This window comes from Lutra lutra, chromosome 7 (assembly GCF_902655055.1).
Source record: "Lutra lutra chromosome 7, mLutLut1.2, whole genome shotgun sequence".
Classification (NCBI taxonomy): domain Eukaryota; kingdom Metazoa; phylum Chordata; class Mammalia; order Carnivora; family Mustelidae; genus Lutra; species Lutra lutra.
Window position 1 is genome coordinate 144,271,413 of NC_062284.1, and position 19,686 is coordinate 144,291,098.

General features: G+C 56.8%; 1 protein-coding gene across 12 annotated transcripts in view; it reads left to right on the forward strand.

Moving 5' to 3' along the window:
• The window catches only part of WDR20 (WD repeat domain 20), a 64,421-nt gene that overhangs the window by 42,221 nt on the left and 2,514 nt on the right, over positions 1-19,686 (forward strand). For 8 of the 12 annotated variants that reach the window (XM_047735437.1, XM_047735438.1, XM_047735439.1 and 5 more), the window contains one exon: positions 10,388-11,647. The exons of 2 other annotated variants lie outside the window; for them this stretch is intronic. In XM_047735437.1, coding sequence (XP_047591393.1) covers positions 10,388-11,647 — 1,260 coding nt within the window. Of the gene's footprint in view, positions 1-270; positions 436-10,387; positions 12,304-19,686 lie in introns of those variants that run through there. 2 more of the 12 variants (XM_047735447.1, XM_047735442.1) reach the window with 2 other exon arrangements.

The following is a 19,686-nucleotide window of genomic DNA, read 5'->3' on the forward strand; positions in this document are numbered from 1 at the left end:
CCAGCAAACGGAAACGATGTGGTGGGGTTGCTGACTTAGAAGCCCTGGGTCCCAGTGTCACCTGGTGACCGCGGCCCTGATGTGACAAGGGTCAGGTCATGTGGCATCCCTCTCTCAGGAAGGGCAAGTGTTTTTGTGCTCTTGCCTGGTTTTGATGTCATGGACTTGGAACAGAAGAGCATTATAGGTTCTGGTTCATCAGAAACAGTTTTGTTTAGGTGAGAATATTCAAGTGGACAGATTGCAATTAAAATTCGGATTCTTCAATAGTGTCGCGGCCCGTGCCATCTCCACCGCCAGTCCCCGTCCATGGTGCTTCTGTCTGGCATTGCTGGTGGATTTGGTGAGATCTCTTGAGCCATGCCGTCTCCTCTACTGGTTGCATCTGGTTTGACCAGAAACAGAACTTGCCATGTGGAATGACAAAACTCTTGATCCCAGTTTCTTTTAAAAAGCAGAAAACTTGTTTTATTTACCTAAGTCTTTTACTAATAACGTGTGGGGAAGTGATTTTCCAGTAGCCGAATGACTTTTTTTCCTCCTGGTGGGAGCTGTGGGGGAGCAACCAGTCGTCTCTGCACTGTCACTGGAAGCTGAATTTGGAGTCATTATGGGGTTTTGTTTGTATTCGGTAGGGGGCAGGTTACCGAGGGGGAAGGGCTGTCTGTAAACGACATCGGGATCGGGAAGCTGCTCCGGCTGAGGATGGCACAGGACGCCACTTGGAGAACAAGAGGGGCTTGTGTGACATCACAGGGGAGGCAAGAGTCTCAGGGCCCTGAGAGCTCTCGGACACGTCAGCCAGATCCGCGCCTTGCTCTGGACAGCAGCGGGCATCGCGGGCCAGGAAGCAGCTCGTCACTCTGATTTCAGTGCGAGTTGTCTCATGCTCATCTTACGCTTTATTTGAAAATAAAACTGTGTAAGGTAAATGCCAGTTCGGCACTCACTGCTTGAGGCTGAAGTTGTTTGCCTTTCACAGTAAGGAGAGTGTTTGGCTGTGCGGATGGCATTTTCATCAGGTTTTGGTCAGGGTGTCAGAGCAGGCGTCACAGGGGTCTGGATCCGAGAGTGCCGGGAGTGGCGCTCGGAGCTGGTATCACTCACGCGGGCTTCGCTGTGGCAGAGTTAGAGGCTTCGGCCTGTTCTGGATTTGCCCAGTGTGGCTGGGCAGACAGCTGTTGCTGTCTTACAGATGAGGACACAGAGAAGGTGAGTGAATTGTCCAGGCAGATAGTAAGTTGACGACAGAGATGGGCTCCCGGTCCCAGCCTGTGAGGACCACCGTGAGTTGTTGCCAGGTGGCTGGGCCCTTGTGTTCCCAGGAGCTCCCAGCTCAGTGCCGTGGATGGATGGGGTTCCGGGCCATGTTATCAGAGTGCTGGGGACAAAGTGCCCGGGGATATGTGTTCACCGTATTCTTCAGTGTGTATCCAGTATCATCAATCTGAGATTTCCAGAAGGTGACACTTGATCTGGGTCTTGAAAGGTGCACAGGAGTTGGGGAAATGGGAGAGAGGCTCTCAGAGCTGGAGAAAACCGCTTGGCATGTGGAGGGGCGTTGGGTGGCCAGGCGTGACCAAGTCAGTGTGAAGGCCTCAAAGACACCGGGGTCAGAGCCAGTGGGTGCGTTGGAACCAGATTGGGAACGCCCTGACATACTGAGAAATTTGGATCTGATGCTGGAGGCTGTAAGGGTAGTTCTGGGCTTTTAATCAAGGGAATGAGTGTGTCAGGCGTGTCCTTTAGAACGCTCGTTGGCACTTGTGGAACGTGGATTGGAATGAAGAGAGAGTGGCAAAGGTAGCAAGGCCAGCGAGGAGGCTCGTACCTGTTCGGGAGAGCGGATGGACGAGAGCAGTGGCCCTGTTCCATCCCGGCGACAGACCTCGGTCTACCTACCTTGTGCCCACTTGGGCTGCTTCTGTCGCTACCCCTCGAGAGAGGGGCAGACGTGTCAGCAGTAGCTCCCCTCACACGCGCTTAGGGCAAATGCTGACATGTGACGCATGAGGAGGCAGGGGCCTGGGGAGGCAGGGAGAGGGACAGGGGTGCTGTGCTCTAGGCGGGGCTTCCCATGAGTAAAAGGCCAGCCAGCTCCAGCCTGAGATGAAGTATTTCTCAGAAGGGAGAGCAGGTGAAGGCCCGGAGTAGGAAGGAAGGGGCGATGGGGGGGTCAGGAGAGCGGAGGGAGGGCCGTGTCCCCGGGGAGGGTGGTGCGAAGGGCGGCTGTGAGACCCGAGCACTGTGCCTCTGAGGGTGGAGGGGACGGGAGCACGAGGCGGTCAGGTTGGTGTTTTTGCAAATTCCCATGGCTGATGCTTGGAGATGGGTAGGTTTCCGGCTGTTACTTACCCGTTGGGGAAGACTGGGGAAGGGGCAGGTTTAGAGTGGAGGGGAAGATCGGAGTTCCAGTCTGTACTTGACAAGCTTCAGAGGCCGATGAATGTTAGATACGTGGACCCTGGAGCCCAGGGGTAAAAATTCGGGATTTTGGTGTGCAACTAGTCATCCCGTCCCAGAGATGAGACGGAAGGTCTGTGGCACTGACTGTACTCCAGGCCTCTGCATGGCTTGTCACGGGGCCTTCAGAGAGCCACTTCCAACACTGCATTTATTTCCTGCCACTTAGAGACTCAGCCCCGTGGCTCAGAACGCAGAGCCTTGAGCCTGAGCACCTCCCTGCTCTTTCCCCCCACCCCTCCTCACCTGGAAAGCAGTGGGGAGAACATCACCCACCGGAAGGGAGGCAAGGAGACGTGTTGAGCCTTGGGCTGGGGCAGCGAGCCCTTGGGGGATGCTCAGCAGAGTGTGCGGCTACAGGGGAAGCAGCCGGCCCCGGCGGGCGGGGAAGGGCTTCTTGGAAGGGGGAGGCAGTAAGTTTCCAGGACAACCTAGGGAGAGCATGAGCGTGTGCAGAGCAGAGGACGGGGAACACCTTATCACGTGGCTCACACGTGTGTCTTCTTCCGAGCGCTTCTCTCACGGTGTGCGTTGCACACGTGTACATGTGCACACACGCCCTGGTACCGATTCTTCCACCGTTGCCGCCCTTCTCTGGGCTCCTGGCCCATGAAGAGATAACCGATGTTTGCATGGGGGGATGGATGGATGGATGGATGGATGGATGGATGGAATTAGAGAGTCTAGAAATCCACCTGATGTTAAAGATAGATGAAAATTTCTATCTGGGTGTCAAGTATATCTTAAAAAGTGATTTTTTTCCCTCTCCATTAACTAAAAAATTAAAAAAATTTTTTTAATGATTGTTTATAGATGTACAAAGAAGATAGGAAAAGTCCCAGTGCTCACTCCTAACTTTACTGTTGTAGTTTTTATGTTTTTAATGAGGTGAGCCTGGTAGATTCACACACTCCGTCAGAGATCCCTCCTCCCTGGCTGGCCAGTGGACTTCAAGGGGAGCCGTGCTCCCTTCAGGCGGGTGTCCCTGTCACGCCCCAGGGCCTGGCTTTTGAACCGGCCCAGTCCAGAAGGAAGGAAGTGCCTAGTCCTTTCCAGCCTCCCCGGGGCAGTGACACCCATGGGTCCCCCGGTCTCTGCTCCCTCCAGTCTCTCTCAGTGGGTCCTCGGTGTGTCTGTAGCATTCTGTGTGTGCCCGTGGAGTGGCCCTTCGTTCTACAAGCTCCCCGGAAAGGAGCGTCCCCAGCCGATCAGCATTCAGCCTCATGGGAAGGACCCCAGGGGCTGTGGAGCTCACTTGCTGCTGCTGGTTGGTTATGATGCACTGAGGGGGGAGTTGTAAAGGGACGGTTTCTAGATGATGAGGAACTCAGACTTGTTTTTGTAGAAATTCTCATTATTTCAGGGTTGTATCCAGAGAATATTAACTTTGGAGGATCTTCAAGTGTGTTTTGATTGTTGGGGAGGATGTAAGATCTAAGACGCACTCAGTGTCGTGGCTTCTTCCACTACGGACACCTCTGTCCTTGACTTTGTTTCCCGTCACGGGCTGGGAGGCCAGGGCCCTCACACCGGGTGGGTCCGCGTCTCCTGCTGTCTGAAGGGCCCTCGGGAGCCAGGGCCGCCCTCAGCCGGCCTGAGGCTGCGTCTTCTTGCTCCTTCCTGGCACCCAGTGCCCCCAGGGGTGGGGAGAGCCAGGCCCGGCTTTGCAGTCTTCTGTCCGGTTCTGGGGCGAAAGAGTGGTTATGGGCATTTTGTTAGTTTTGTTCGGTTGTTGCTTTTTTTAATCAAAGGAAGGAAAGGAGCTCATAATGCTCCACTCCTTAGAATTTTAGCCTTGATAAGACGACATTTGATCCTCCTTTTTATGGCTTTGAAATAGTCTTTTCCTCACACTTCCTGAGGGAAGCCGCTCTCTTTAAATATGTTTACGGAAGCAGAGCCCTTAGTCCTGCGCTTTGCTTGTGGCTACATTATGGTTCCCCACCCCCCAGCTGCTGTGGTTTTTTATTTGTTTGCTTCAGTATTTTTGTTATAGATTAATATCTGCATTATAAAATGCGTACCCACTGCCCCTGAAATAAATTTTTTCTGCTTGTCGTGTTGTTAGTAGTAGAAAAGAATAAAAAGACAACTAAAGGGCACCTGGGTAGCACAGTCGGTTAAGGGTCCCACTCTTGGTTTCAGCTCAGCTCATGATCTCAGAGTTGTGAGATCGAGCCCCACCCGCGTCGGGCTCTGTGCTCAGTGTGGAGTCTGCCTGAGATTCTCTCTCCCTGTCACTCTGCCCTTCTACTCCCAAAAATAAAAAATAAAAAGACAACTAAGTGCTTTAGAAAATTTTGTCCTAGCAGTGACACTTTAACACGATTATAGATTTATTTTTGTTCTTGCTTCCTTTTTATTAGTTGATTATAGCTAAATCTTGTCTCTTAATGCCGTTGGTGACGGTAGTTTTAGTGTTTGATTTGTACTGGAGCTCTATCAGCAAAGGGAAGGTTTCTGCGGCGTCGGGGTGGGGATCAGGGGTGGGGATGGTGCGTCGGGGTGGGATCCTGCGGGCCGCAGGTGAGGACTGGCGGGGGCTGGTGAGGAGTGTGGGTGTGGGAGCCGCTCTGTGACATGCAGAGACAGCGAACCCACCTCCGGGTTTGGTATCTGGTTTTCACAAAAGTGATTATAGAAATTGGCTCCAAGCATTTTGGAATTTGACTCTTTAATGGAAGCCCAGTGGCCAAGCCAGGAGACCTCATAGAGCCCGTCCTCCCTACCCTCTTCCCCCTCCCTGAGCTCTTGCCCTACTCCATCCCCCCCTTCTGGTTTTCTGGAAGTGGGTTCACACTCTCCTCTGCTCCTTTCCCTCCTCCACCAGTCAGTGTCCCCCGGCTTCTCTGCATCCAGGGAGCCGGGGAGGCTCCTCCCGGAACCCCCCTCCCCAGAACCCCACCCGCCCCTCTCATTGGTCCCTTAGATTCACTCCCTGTGCTCTTCTAAGGAGGCCTCCCTGCTCCTGCTCTGCCTGCCTCAGCCCTGTTGGGGTCACTGCCCCCTCTGACTTTCACTTCTTGGGGTAGACGGAGCCAACCTCAAAGAGTCCATCACAGGACACGGAGGGTCGTTGCCCTGCTGCAGAGCTCCTGGCTGTGGTGGTCACTCAGCCTCAGCTCCTTCCTCGCCTCGTGGGACTTTGGGGTCATGTCCTTGGATGTTCCTTCTGCCCACCTGATTTTTGTCCTGCTCCCTCTGAGTGGAGCGTCCCCCGTTGTCTTCGTCCACACTGCGCCTTCCTTGGGGATCTTAGGAGGTCACAGATCTGGCTCTCACTGTTCTCAACCTACTCCATGAGGACACTTGGGCATCTCCCCAGCATAATCCCATCCCCAGCCTTCCTGAGTGTGGCAGGCGCTTGAGCTCAGGCCCAGGAGACTCCACAGGCCCCTTCCCCACCCCTCCCCCACTCACCGCAGCCTAAGCCATCATTAACAGCCCATCTTGCCATGTTAACAACCACCATCACTTTTTTTTTTTTTTTTAAACCACCGTCACTTTTTGTCCACAACAACGTCTCAGCCTCCTAACTGGTTCCTCCCCACCTGCCCCCCACCTCCCATCTTCCGTTCTGTACCTTCTGCCAAGGGGGATTCCTCTTTCTTCTGTCGCTTCCCCTTTCTGAAACCTTCGCTCCCCGAACCGCAGCCACGCCGTCAGTGGAAAGACAGTGTGAGCCACGTGTGCAGCCTTACACTTTCTAACAGCACATTAAATAAGCAAAAAGTGGGTGAAATTAAGATTTTGTTTTCTCTATGTACCGAGGTATTATCTCAACATATATGTAATATGAAACAATGAATGGGATTGTTGCTGTAGTTTTTCACATCTTCAGAATCCAGTGTGTATCTTACACACAGCACATCTCACTTCAGGCACAAATCAAGTGCTCAGAGCTGTGGGATTGGTGGCCCAGGGCTTCAGGGTCATGGCCCAGAGCTCCTTAGCCTGAGACTTGGCTGTCCTGAGCCCCAGCTCGCCATCCCGGACCTCATTCCCTGTCGTCCCTGCCCCCGCTTGGGTGCTCCAGCCAAACAGGTGCTGTGTGTCCCTGCATCCGCCCCGACGACGGCTCTGCCCCGGGCCACTCCCCACACAGTCATTTCCCTGCACCCCCTTCCCTCAGAGGCCACGCTTCCGCTGAGGCGGTTTTGTTCCCGTGTGTCCGGATCACAGACCCACCGATACTGGGGAAGTCAAGCTTAACAGGGGTGTCCCGTTACTTAACATGGAGCATTGAGATTCTCCACCTTTTTTACGAGATATTTTCAGCAACAGAAATACACCTTTACGGTATAGATACTGGGCTTATGTTTACTGAATACAGTGTCCAGGTGTTTGTTTCTTAATTAGAAAGATGGGAGTGAAATGCTTTCTTTCCTCTTCTTTTCTTTGTTAAATCCAAACCGGATGAAAACCAGAGCTGTTTAAATGCGGTGACTGTCAGCCAGCTGGCCCTAGCGCGGTGCCTCCTGCCCTGGCCTGGGGTCTGAGGCGGGCTCGTCCTGTTCCTGGGAACCAGCGTGAGTGGCCCCGGCCTTGGTTGACGTCCGTCAGGCCGTGGCGCAGGATGGCAGCCCCGCCTCGCCCCGTCCGCCCCGCCTGCTCTGGCTCCCTTCCTTCTCTGGGATGCCCAGGGCTGGGTTTGCTCCCGCCTCGGCGCCTGGTGGCTGCGGTTCCCTCCGTGAGGTGCTCCTCCGCACGTGCCCTTGGCCCAGCCGCTGCGGCTGTCCGCCCGCTCAGCCAGCCTGTGCCGCCCAGCCAGGCGCCTCGCTAGGCTCTCCCGTCTGAGCTCGAAGGCGCTCCGCCTCCTCCCTGTCAGCACTGTGCCTTCTCCCCCTGGTCTGGTCTTCTCCGCAGATTTGTCACCCTCGGATCTTACAGATTTCACCGTCTTCTCCCCCACTTGGACGCAAATGCCTGTCTGGCCTACTCAGTGCTGCGTCAGCGCCCGGCACGGATGCCTTTGAGAAGGGGCGCGGGAGGGCGGGCGGGCGAGCCGTGCGCGGGGCTGCAGGCGGGCGCCCTGGCCTCTCCGAGCCTCCGTTTCCTGGGGGCGACACGCTGATCAGCTCTGCCTTCCTCGGGGGGAGCGGGCGCTCTTACACTGATGCGAGTATCGGGTTCCGCCCCGGTGGGAGGCGGTCTGCGGTGTCTGCCGGATTAAATGGGGCGCCCTTCGCCCCGGCTGAGTGACTGGGAGTTCGTCCCGCGGCGCGCTCGTACTCACGGGAGCCGCCGTGTGCGCCCCGGAAATGGCACACTTCAAGACAAATGACCGTGTTTCCCTCGGTGCGAGTGAATGCTGTGCCGCGTCAGAGAGGAACGGGGCAGCGGTGTTGAGGCGCGTGCGGAAGCCGCCGACGCGGACGAGAGAGCGAGCAGCCGGGCGCCGGCGCGTCGCCTGTAGGAAGCGCGGAGGGCGGACGGACTCGGCCCCACGTTTGCCCTGTCCGGGCACGAGACATTCTGGTGAGCGAAACAGGAAGCTGCGTGCTGGTGACTCTGGGGACAGGTGAACTGGAATGGAGGAAAGGGACGCGAGTGAGCTCTGCACACTTCTACGTGAGTGAGAACAGATTGCCTGCTCAGAACAGCAGCCGGCCTTGCGGGGCCCTTTCGCGCTTGAAGAACACACGTGCAGAGCCGCTTGCCCGGGGCCCGGGATGCGGATCAGGCCTCCGATGGGAGGTCACCCCTGCCGTCCCCGTGTGCTGCGTGCCCCAGCCCCGTGGCAACCCCGGGGAGCGCCCCTGGAGGCGGATGCTTCGGGTACGCTGGAGCGCATGACCTGCCCGGGAGAGCCCCTCCGCGGCTGAGCCGGGTCCCGGCGCCTGGCCTGCTGGCGTCTGTCGCTGCCTGCCCTGCGGTCCGGGTTCCCAGGTGCCTGGCTCGGGGCTCAGGAGGGGGGGCTTGGGTGTTTGGCTATAAGGTACTTGCGTGATTCCACTTACGGTTGTCTCCATGCGCCTGTTTACTAGGGAATGAAGTGTCTACGTGTGTTTTGTCCCAGTGACGTTTGTTATAACGACAGTGTTGTCATTCTTTGTCTTCACGCCTCCCAGTTTTGGAACAATACCCTGTTTACTTGATGGGATTACAGTTTCGGAGTCTAATGGAACTATTTTTGTTGTATCTCTTTCAGCCAAAAATAAAATTTTCTCTTAAGCATTGCGCTAGAAGTTTCGATGTCCATCTTTAAAAATTTCCACACAGGATAGCGTGGCCGTGGTGTTCTGTTGGCAAGACCGCAATCTGTCTGGTTGCGGACATGTGTGAGGGGCAGGAACCGAGAGCCATGGTGTTGGCTGCCAGCTCGAGGTAGCTCTGGGGCCGCCTGACCAGGCCGCCCCCGACACGGGACAGCCACGGTGGCCCGAAGCCAACTGGGTAGCCTGGGCCCGGCGGGGATAGCACAGTCGGACGGATGGGGGCAGCCCCCACAGGAGGAGAGCCCCGTTCTGACCTCTTAAGGATGAAGCAGTGAAGGCCTTGGAAACCCTGCCGGAGTGGGTGCTGGGCTTTTAGGTTGTTGGCATTGGCGTAGGTAGGAGGGCAAGGAGGCAGGGGATGAGAACATTGGCTGTGTCCCCAAGGCCAGCTCGTGTGTCTCTGTTAACTTCAGAGGCCAGCGGTGCCCCCATGGGGCAGTTGGGTGTGTCACCTGAAGCCCGGTCCCTGTGTACCATAGCGGGCCAGCGTCCCTTCTCATCCCTGCCAGGGGCCCTGCGTGTTGCACGGGGTGTCCCTTCTCCCTGCCCGGGGCCTGCTATTCTGTACCTTGTTCAGTCCATCTTTGAAAAAAAAACGAGTGATTTCAAGTTCTTTGCTTTTCTGTGAAGATGCAGCACGTTCAGCACAGCTGTGCGAAGCCAGGGGAGTTGGGGGTGGTGCAGGCACGGAGGTTTACGTCGGTGCCCCAAGGCTCAGGCCCGGGGTCCCAGCCAGGGAGGGGAAGTGGTCGTGTTTAACTGACCCTGAGGCACCCGGTTCCCAGGCAGCTGGCGGTGGAGAGGGTTGGGCAGGATGCGCTTCCAAAAACTCGGGAGTCTTGGGAACTTCTGGTTGGCTTCCGCCGATGTGCTTTGGGACCCTGCAGCCCAGGGCGGGGCACCCTGGGGGGAGCCGCTGTGCCAGTGAGCCCCACAGCAAGGTGTGCGAGTGGGGACACACGCGTGTTGTGCCTTCGGGTGCTTTTTACTTTGGCCTTTTGCTGTTTTGGTTTTAAAGACAAGACTCCGATGCCTGTGAGAGGAACAGAAATTAGCGTGGTGTGGCAGTGAATAGGCCCATCCTCCCGAGCTGACCGTCTTTTTATTTTGTTGAACACCACGAAGAAGCTTCGGAGGAACTGCTTTTCAGGATGCACGCAGGACAGCAAGTCTGAGCTGGGACGTTTGAGGGAAGCCTGCAGGTGCGCTCCTGCCAGGGGCTGTGCGTTGACACCCACCCCCCACCCCCACAGCAGCCGGAGCTGAGGGGCAGGTGTAGACGGCATGGGACTTAGGGCTGATGAGATGCAGAGAGGCCTCGGAGGGAGGGCGCTGGTGTAGGTGCCAGGAAGCACAGACTCAGACGCTCCAGGCGTGAGAGATGGAGGTGGCCCGGGGGCCGGCCTCTCATCGGTGGGGCCCAGCGCCTGGTACAGTGTCTGACACGTGGTAGGCTCTCAGCAGTGTGTGTTGAATGACTGACTCCCTCAGCGAAAGCCGGTGGCCTCTCACACCCAAGTGCAGTTCTAGAAAGTAGTTCTACAAGGGGCCCCAGTGCTCTTCGCTGGCTTGGCTGACCGCGGGATTGTGTGCAGTGCCTGGATGGACCCTTCCCTTCTCACCGAGAAGCAGACGAGTTTCTTGCTGGAAAAGTAGACCTTTAAAGCTTCTCCATTGTGATAACTTGTTCTCCTTTGTCTTCACAGAGACTAATAGACAAGTCACGCGTAACCTGTGTCAAATGGGTTCCCGGTTCGGAAAGCCTTTTCCTAGTAGCCCACGCGAGTGGGAGCATGTACTTGTATAACGTGGAGCACACTTGTGGCACCACAGCCCCCCACTACCAGCTTCTGAAGCAGGGCGAGAGCTTCGCCGTGCACACTTGCAAGAGCAAATCCACGAGGAACCCTCTCCTTAAGTGGACCGTGGGCGAGGGGGCCCTCAACGAGTTTGCTTTCTCCCCAGATGGCAAGTTCTTGGCCTGCGTGAGCCAGGACGGGTTTCTGCGGGTGTTCAACTTTGACTCGGTGGAGTTGCACGGCACAATGCGGAGCTACTTCGGAGGCCTGCTGTGCGTGTGCTGGAGCCCGGACGGCAAGTACATCGTGACGGGCGGCGAGGACGACCTGGTGACCGTCTGGGCCTTCGGAGACTGCCGGGTGATCGCCCGAGGCCACGGGCACAAATCCTGGGTCAGTGTTGTGGCGTTCGACCCCTACACCACGAGCGTGGAAGAGAGCGACCCCATGGAGTTCAGCGGCAGTGACGAGGACTTCCAGGACCTCCTTCATTTCGGCCGCGACCGGGCCAACAGTACACAGTCCCGGCTGTCCAAACGGAACTCTGCCGAGAGCCGCCCCGTCAGCGTGACGTACCGGTTCGGCTCGGTGGGCCAGGACACGCAGCTCTGCCTCTGGGACCTCACGGAAGACATCCTTTTCCCTCACCAGCCCCTCTCGAGAGCAAGGACACACACCAATGTCATGAACGCCACGAGCCCTCCTGCCGGCAGCACGGGGAACAGCGTCACGACGCCCGGCAGCTCCGCGCCCCCACCCCTGCCCCGCTCCAACAGCCTCCCGCACTCCACCGTCTCCAGCGCCGGCAGCAAGAGCAGCGTGGCCGACGGCGCCGTCGCTTCTGGGGTCAGCAAATTCGCGACGCTCTCCCTGCACGACCGGAAGGACAGGCACCACGAGAAGGACCACAAGCGAAACCACAGCATGGGACACATTTCTAGCAAGAGCAGCGACAAACTGAACCTGGTTACTAAGACCAAAACGGACCCAGCTAAAACCCTGGGGACGCCCCTGTGTCCTCGGATGGAAGACGTCCCCTTGTTAGAGCCGCTCATCTGTAAAAAGATAGCGCATGAGAGACTGACTGTGTTAATTTTTCTTGAAGACTGTCTAGTCACTGCTTGTCAGGAGGGATTTATTTGCACATGGGGAAGGCCTGGTAAAGTGGTAAGTTTTAATCCTTAATGCTGCAGCAGACCGAGAGCTCGAGTAGGTAGAGATTTTTTCCTTGCGGGCGGGTGGGGCGCACAATGAATGCGAACGGCGCTTCTCACTCTTAATGTAAATCTGATGCATCAGAGCCATAATTTTGGATACTGCATGCCGTGTAATTCTGAACCATTTGATAATTCAACTTAGAACGTTAAAAAAATATAATCAAACTAATTGCCAGCCAAGTCAGTCACCCTCCTGGGAGTATATAGAGTCCCAAGGTTAGCGCTCCTGTATTAGAATATTTCGATTTTAGGAAAATCATGACAGTGTGGGGAAACAATGACTTTAAAATGCTAAAATTAAAACTTCTGCTTTAACTGGAATATTTTTGCTTAACTACTCAATTAGAATGTTGTACACCTGATCAGAGTGTGTGTTCAGTATGGACGGCCATTAATTGTCATTTCTAGTCCAGTTTTTATCTTAATCATAAAATGTTTAGGAATCTATGAAATTTAACTTTAGGAACAAAGCATTCAGCAGGGTTGATTGATATTATTTTTACATTGTTCTGGCAATCCACAGAAAGAGAAGAGCCTTAATTTTTAAAACCCATTTTAGTCATTTTATGACAATTAAAATTGTTTAATAAACATCTTTTTTCAAAGAAGCAGTTTGTAGCACTTTGATTGAGGTTTGGTGCACTGACTAAAATCCCCTCGTCCCCGGAGCCTGGCCAGCTCCCGGAAGCCACAGGCTGAGGACGGGCGCCAGTAGCAGGTGTCGGGGGGGCCTCTTGCCACGTGAGCCAAGACCTTTTCCGTTGGACGCGCTTTGCTTATGTTTTTTTCCAACAAGGGAAAGGAGGTTTTGGTTCCTTCTACAATTTTCTGTGGGTTTTTTGTTGTTGCTGATGTTGTTTTTGGTCAAAAAGGCCCGACTGTAGGCCCGGCACAGACTCTTTGGTCTTATTTTGTAAGGACTGACAGACACCGCCCCCCACCCCAGGTTCCGAGTGCTTCCCGAGGGGACCCCGCCCAGCGGGGAGGCACAGGGGGCCAGTTGCCCCCTCGCATTACTGGGTGGCTGTCGTGATCCCGCCCGCTCGGGCTCCATCCTCACCGGCTTCCGGCTGGACTGCCTTCCCCCGGCACTGGTGCGCGGCCGCCTGAGCCCCCTCTGGCTGGATGCCGAGCCACGTCCACGGGGGCCAGCGGCTGCGCTGGGAGTTTCAGAGTCCAGTTTCACGGGGAAGGAGCTGGTTCTTTGACCTACGTATTTTATGTCAAGATGGTGATTATCTTATTTGTTAACTTGCTATGGTTATTCTGGTTTGTTTTCTGTTCTGCACACCTTTGTTGTTAAACGTAGAGATGCTGATCGTTCACACCCGTTTGAGTAGTGGATGCGATTCAGCAAAGAGGACACGAGCTCTGGGCTTGGAGCCGGAGCTCTGTGTGCTGGAGCGCGGCCCACAGCTCCCTGGGAGGCCGGACCCCACTTCCCCGGGCCCGCTTCCCGCCCCGCAACCCTCATTTCACTTTCCACCTGCCCCTTCCACGGGAGGGCCTTCTGTTCCGATCTCGGTGTTCCTAAGTGCACCGGCCTTCCAGGTGCACCCCGCCCCCCCCCCCGTTTATGCATGACGTCATGGGTGTATGTTCATGTTCTGTTTACTCTTAAGTTGTTGTGGTCCTTCATTCCTAAATGTTAACCGGCAGCAAAGACAGCCGTGCTTGTGGACTGTTCAACTTTGGAGGCTAAACTGGGACGTCGGATGGAGAGAATCAGAACCAGGCACCCCAGGTGCAATTTTATGTACCGACTTAGGTTTAGAAATTTAAGTTCAAATGCTTCTGAGGCCTTGAGTATGTAGTTTCAGAGTTCAGGGCTGAGTGGCCCAGGCAGAGTGGCCCGTCCCAGGTAAGTAGCGTTTACGGGGAAGCTTCTTGGGACCGTTGGGCTCTGAGCACAGCTCCCTGCGTCGCCGGCGGGGAAGCCGCGGTGCGCCCTGGGGCCGGGGGCTTTCTGGCCGCTTTCACCCTCTGGCGCCCTCCGCTGCGCTGCCACACGGGCGCTCGGGGGCACTGGCGGCCTTATCGAGGGGGAGTCAGTGGGGGCGGGAGAGGCCAGAGGAGATTATTGTTCCCTCCCAAGCGAGCTCTGAAATGTGCTGACGGAAGCCCGTGGTGTCACCACCCCCCGCTCCCACCCCGGTTTTTGAAACCGTGGTCGTGTCAGTTTGTGGTTTGGGGCTTGGTCAGTGTTGTTCTTCCACTTCCCGCTGGTGATTGTGTCCTGAACGTCTGTCCGTCCTGCTCTGGGGCCCGTTGCTGGGGATGAGGTGCTGCAGAGGGCCATGTGGCCCTTCTGACACCCGCCCCCTTTCTTCGCCAGCCGCTGAGCCACTGTCCTGTCAGGAGGACAGAACACAAGGTGTCCTCCGAGACCAAGCCGAGAGCGGCCCGGAGCGGCCCGGAGCTTGAGGAGAAGAGGGCACTGGAGAGGCAGGCGGGGCCCCCCCAGGACTGGCTTCCGACGGGGGCGTGTGCTGCCCCCCCCAGGGGGTGGGGGGTCCTGGTCTCAGGTACAGAAGGCCCAGGGCTGGGTGGCTTCCATGGTGGCCTTGAGCACATCTGGGGAGCGCTTCTCTAGTTTTCTAGTTTGCTCACCGAACCTTGAGCTTCATGGAAACTGTTCAGTGTTCTCGCTTCAACATTGTCTGAGCAAGAACGGCTTTACTCGCCCCCGGGATGAGTTAGCTGCTGGCGAGAGAGGCTGCTCCGCCGCCGCCACAGCCGTCTGTCGTGCGCCCACGGCAGGCGCAGCCCGGGCGCTCTCGACCCCTGCTCCCTCCTGGCCTGCGTGCAGGGACCCCAGCCCTGCTCTGAGATTCTTCTCTTCCTTGGGGGCCGGGGGACTAAAGTCCCTGAGAGGGCCGGACAAGGAAGCCTTTGGAAAACTCTGCCGCCTCCTCCTCCTCCTCCTTCTTCTTCTTTTTTTTTTTTTTTTGGTAAGATTTTATTTATTTATTAGGCGGAGACCACAAGCAGACAGAGAGAAGGGGAAGCAGGCTCCCCGCCGAGCAGAGAGCCTGATGCGGGGCTCGACCCCAGGACCCTGGGATCACGACCTGAGCCGAAGGCAGAGGCTTTAACCCACTGAGCCACCCAGGCGCCCCAACCCTGCCTTCTTTTAAGAGCAAATGTGTAAGAGGGAGTAGACAGACTCTTGAAAAATAATCAGTACCTTTGGGTTCTAAGTTCACTTAAATAGTGGTAAAGAATCTTAATTTTGTCTTTTGTGCTGATTGGACCTTCTAGAGCATTTTGGAAGTGTTCTGTGAGCCATTGCCTTGGGACTAAGGATAAATATCTAGGATAGGACAGGGGAGGAGAGGAAAACAGAAGTAAGCTATTACCAGCATTACTGCCCTAGCTGCTCCGAAGCCGCTAGCAAGAGAACGTCAGGAAACGGTACCGTCTTTACGGACACGCGCATACGTCCCAGTGGGACTCAGGTGTTCTGCTCCACTGTTGGCCTAACACCCAAGTCCTGGCTGGCAAGTTGCCCCAGTTCCTCCACTTGCCCCGCTTCCTGCGGTGCATCTTGAATTTCGAAGGCCCCGTCACGTGTTGAGTTGGCGCGAAATTGGTGAATCTGCTTTGTCAGAGTCTGGACCTGCGTACAGGGCTCCCTCACCTCCGGCCTTGGCGGGGAGGTGCTTGGATTTTTGTTGGGGAAGGTCCAAGTGTGAGGGGAAAGGCTGCAGGGCCAGGGAGGGCTGGAGAAGGAATCCTTTGGGAAACCCCGATGCGTTTGTGTGCCTGACCGTGCAAGGAAGACCTAGATCAGAGTCCCCCTGGCTTTTCCCAGAGAGAGACACACAGAGTACAGCGTCCCTTCTGCACCCAAGGGCTCGGCAGAGGCCAACCAGCCGATGGCCCCGATCGACTTTCTGGTGCTGCTGGGTGTGTCCACTGTTGGGCTTTCCTTCCACAGTGGGGACCCCTGCACGTGCGCTCTGGGCCTGATGAGTGACCGGGCATGTCAGCCATCCCAGGAACACCGCAGGGACGGGGCACCGAAGGCCGTCCTCATCCGGCACGCCTGTCATGGTGGGCTGCCGGGGACTGTCGTCTGTTCGGGTCGTCAAGGGGCTCAGCTCAGTGACCCCAGGGATGGCCCATGAGTGCGGACAGCAGGCCGGAGAGCGGATCCTGGGGCTCATATTGAAAAGCACTTGTGTTCAGAGCCCAAGTTCAAAGCTGTGTGAGAATGCCTCCCGCCCCCCGCAGTGGAGGGCGGAGTCCCCCCCCCCCCGCGGTATTAACTCTGATTCGTTGCTGCTCCTTTTATGTGACTTGGTGTCCTCACACCGCTGCCACCCAGTTTGAGTGTAAAAGGAAGAATTGCCTGCATTTTTTATTTCTGTACACCTGAGTTTATTAAAGACTGCTATGTTAGGTGACCTTGTGTAAAATTGTATGATGATTTACCTTTAATGAAAGTCAAAGGTAAAATAATGTGTTTCCTTTGTTACGTTTTCATCTAATTTCTTGATGAATAAATTTGATAAAGAGCCTTCCTAACATGAAATGTTGATAAGTTACAGTATTAGTTACAATGTTACAATATGTTACAGTAATTACTGAAGCTTTAATATCAGCACTGTTAATTTATCATGTTAAGAAAACCATGTTTCTGTTTCACTGTCTTGGTTTTTGGCTCTTGTCACTGTCACAGCTCGAGCCTCGCACGTGTGTCTGAGCGGGAGGGCTGCAGCCCCGTGTGTGCGGACGTGCACTAAACGAGCGGGGGAAGTGTGCAAGTGCTCGGTTTGCGGCTGGCCATTTCCCAGCGGGGCTTCGCCACAGTCTCCATGAGCCAAAAAAGAAAACTTCTAAATGCTGTAAAATTACAGGCTTTGTTAGTGTTTATAGAGCGAGTAGCCATGAATTTCTACCTCCCGTTGCCAGCTCGGAGTTCCTTGTAACGAGACGTGCAGTTTGTGGGATCAGAGGCACTGACTGTGTGGCCCTCGTCCCCCTGACTCCTGGCCGGGCGGGGGCAGCTGGTAGCCCCGTGGCTGAGCCTGGCGGAGGCCCTTTGAACTGTAGGGCCGACACTCGGAAGGCGCCCTGGCTGCCAGCTGGCCCCGGGACCCTGCACACCCAGCGGCCACCCTGCCGGCAGGCTTCCGTGGGAGCTCTTTCCCCGGGCAGGCGGGCTGGGGCGAGAGGGTCCTTGCCCTCCTCCTGGTCTTGAATGGCGTGCGGGGCGAGCTGGCGTCCTGGTCGGTGCGGGGAGGTCCAGCGGTCTGGTCCCCTGCAGAAAGGGCCGGTGAGGGAAGGCCCATTGAGGGTGCCAAGAGTTGGCCACTCACACTGTCCTGCTCTGAAGGGTCCCTTCCTCCGCAGTGTCCTGACGTCTGCGACCCTGAATGCCGCAAGGCCAGGAGCCCGGCCTAGATCTGCAAGTCCCCCAGAGGCCGTGAGAGGCAAACGTGGGGCCAAGCCCCTGATCAGGCCCTGGTGCTCCCACTTGACGTGAGACATCTGAGCCTGAGGCTCAGGGCTGCCAGGGCCTCAGGAAGCTCCTCCATTGGTGGACCCCAGCATCTTCCTGGCGGGGCCCGCCTTCCGAGCTTCTGGTGCAAGCGTATGCCCTTGGCCTCTGCCGCCAGGCTGCCGAAGCAGAGGAGACGGCCTCGGCCTCTGCCCTCACACGGGCCGCCTCGGATCTCCCGGAGCGGGAGCCGTGGGGTTTTCCCGAGTGCGGAGTGGATTTTAAGCCCGTACCTGTTAGGTCAACAGCAAGTTTAAAAAGATACACACAGCACTTCACCTTTTCAAAGTAGTTAGTTTGTGCCCTGCGAAAAGACTCTAGGCCCGTCTTCCGCGGTGGCTGCCTGTTGAAACTCCCGAATCTGGACCAGGGGGTCCCGAAAGGGTCGGAGCCCCCGGAGGCGCTCAGCCCGTCCCCACCTCTAGTGTTGGTGGCCTCCAGACCAGCCTCTCATGTTGGGTGGGCCCCTCTGGAGAGGCTTTAGGGACACCCAAGAGGGTCCCCTCCCCCAGCCACCGGACGTGGGGCCCGAGGGTAAGAGTCTGGGCCTGGTCTCCAGGCCCCTTCTCAGAGCGGCCCTCACACGCTTGTGCCCGAGAGCGCCTTTTTCCCGGACGTCCGACAAGAGCATCACTTTCCCCCGGCCTTGGAGGCCAGGTTGAGGGGCCTCTGGGGAAACGTGTCACCTTTGGTGTAACCTGTCACTGGGCAGCCGGAGGCTGCCACAGGAACACAGTCCGCTGCCAGAGCGTGAAGGGGCTCTGGGGTGGGGTGGGGGCCGAGGCCCTGCGTGGCCCACTTCCCACGCCTGGCTGGGGGGCTCTGGGGCCTCGGCCCTGCCGGGCACATGGTCTGGGTCCAGTGAGCAGCGAGGCCCTGGCGGTGGGGGGAGCGCATCCACGGCTTGGAAGCTCCTGGAGGAAGGCAGCCTGGTGACATCTCGCCGACTTCGGGCCATCTCTAAGGGGACATCGCTTTACAAATGATATTTGCCTCTTAGTCTCTGCGTGACCAAGAGCTGGAGTATCTCATCCCTTACTTGTCAGTGACATCTCTAGCGGGGATAAAACAGCCACTCTGGTGAGAACAGCAGCTCATTAAATACCAGGTTTGGGAGTCATCCCTCGTCCTCTAACACCTACCCCGGGGGCCTGAGAGTCGCCGTTGCCCGCTGTCCGGTGTCTGGTGGGTCAGTGCCGTGCAGGCCAGCCAGGCCCGAGTCTCCTTCCTCCCGGGCCTGTTCTTTGCTCCTTTCTCCCCCCGAAGTCACCAGGGAGGACGCCAACAGCAAGCCGCCCTCCGGAGCAGGTGGCCCGGGCCGCAGCTGGGCCCCGGACGTCCGCAGGGCTTCCTCACGATGGCTGTCTCAGGTCTTTGATGGGGGCCTGTGTTGCCCGTCTTTCTCTCTGTCCCCGGGTCACCTTTAAACGAAAGCACAGCTGATAGAAGCAAGGTGACCTTGACACTGAATTTTTGGTTGAACGGCAGATTTCTCCAGGCCTCCACGGTCCATCCCAGCAAAGCCGGTTCCATCTCCAGGAAGGGAACAGGTGGGGTTGACATCCCGCTGGCCGTGCCAGGCCCGATGGGGACCGTGTCTCCTGGCCCCGGACAGCCTCTGGATGGCCCCCCCTCCCCTAACACTGACCTGCAAAGGCCTCAGGCTGCTTGTGTCCAACGATCCCTCGCGCCCTCCTTTTAGGAATGCTCCAGACCCTTACCTGCACCCTGGGGTCGTGCTCCCTCAGCGGGGCATGTCTGCTTGGTGCCAGGCTGCTGGAGGCCCACCATTCTGTCCCTTGTCCCTTTGTTCTGGCAGAGGCTCACCCCACAGAGCTCTTGGGATCCTCCCTCCATGCCAGGCTGGCGTCCCGGGCTGTATCCCAGCGCGGTGACCGAGGGGCGGCACCAGGGTGTGGATCCCAGGTCCATACTGGTGTACAGTGTCCATAAGAAATTGTCCCCCACAGGTGACATCGGAAGGGCTAACCCCATGATCCAGACCCTGCGATCCCCTGGGCAGGGGAGCATCTGGCAGTTGATGTTTATGAGCAGAAACCCAGCGGAAGGGCGGGTTTGAGGTGGCTGCTTGTTCGGGTCACCTTGGTGATCTCTTTTGAACCTGGGCCTCATGCGACAGTAGGACAGCAGGGGGTGGTGGTTGTGGGGGACAGAGAGGCTTCAGCCAATGGAAACTGGAGAGTGAGTCTGTGTAGGAGAGTGGGGCTCCCCCTGGATCCCCGAGGATGGGGTGACATCTCGGGGTGCCCCGCTGATGCTGTGGCCGTCGTGCTCCAGATTGGAGAGGGTCGAAGGCAGGGCTGGGCAGCGCGGGCCACCTGCAGCCTTGAGGCACAGGAACGGGGCGCCCCAAACCCAGATGTGCGCCACAGCATTCCCAAGGTTTCATACGAGAAAATGACGTAAAATACTGCCTTAATAATTTGTACATTCATTACCTGTTGAAACGACAGTATGGGCTA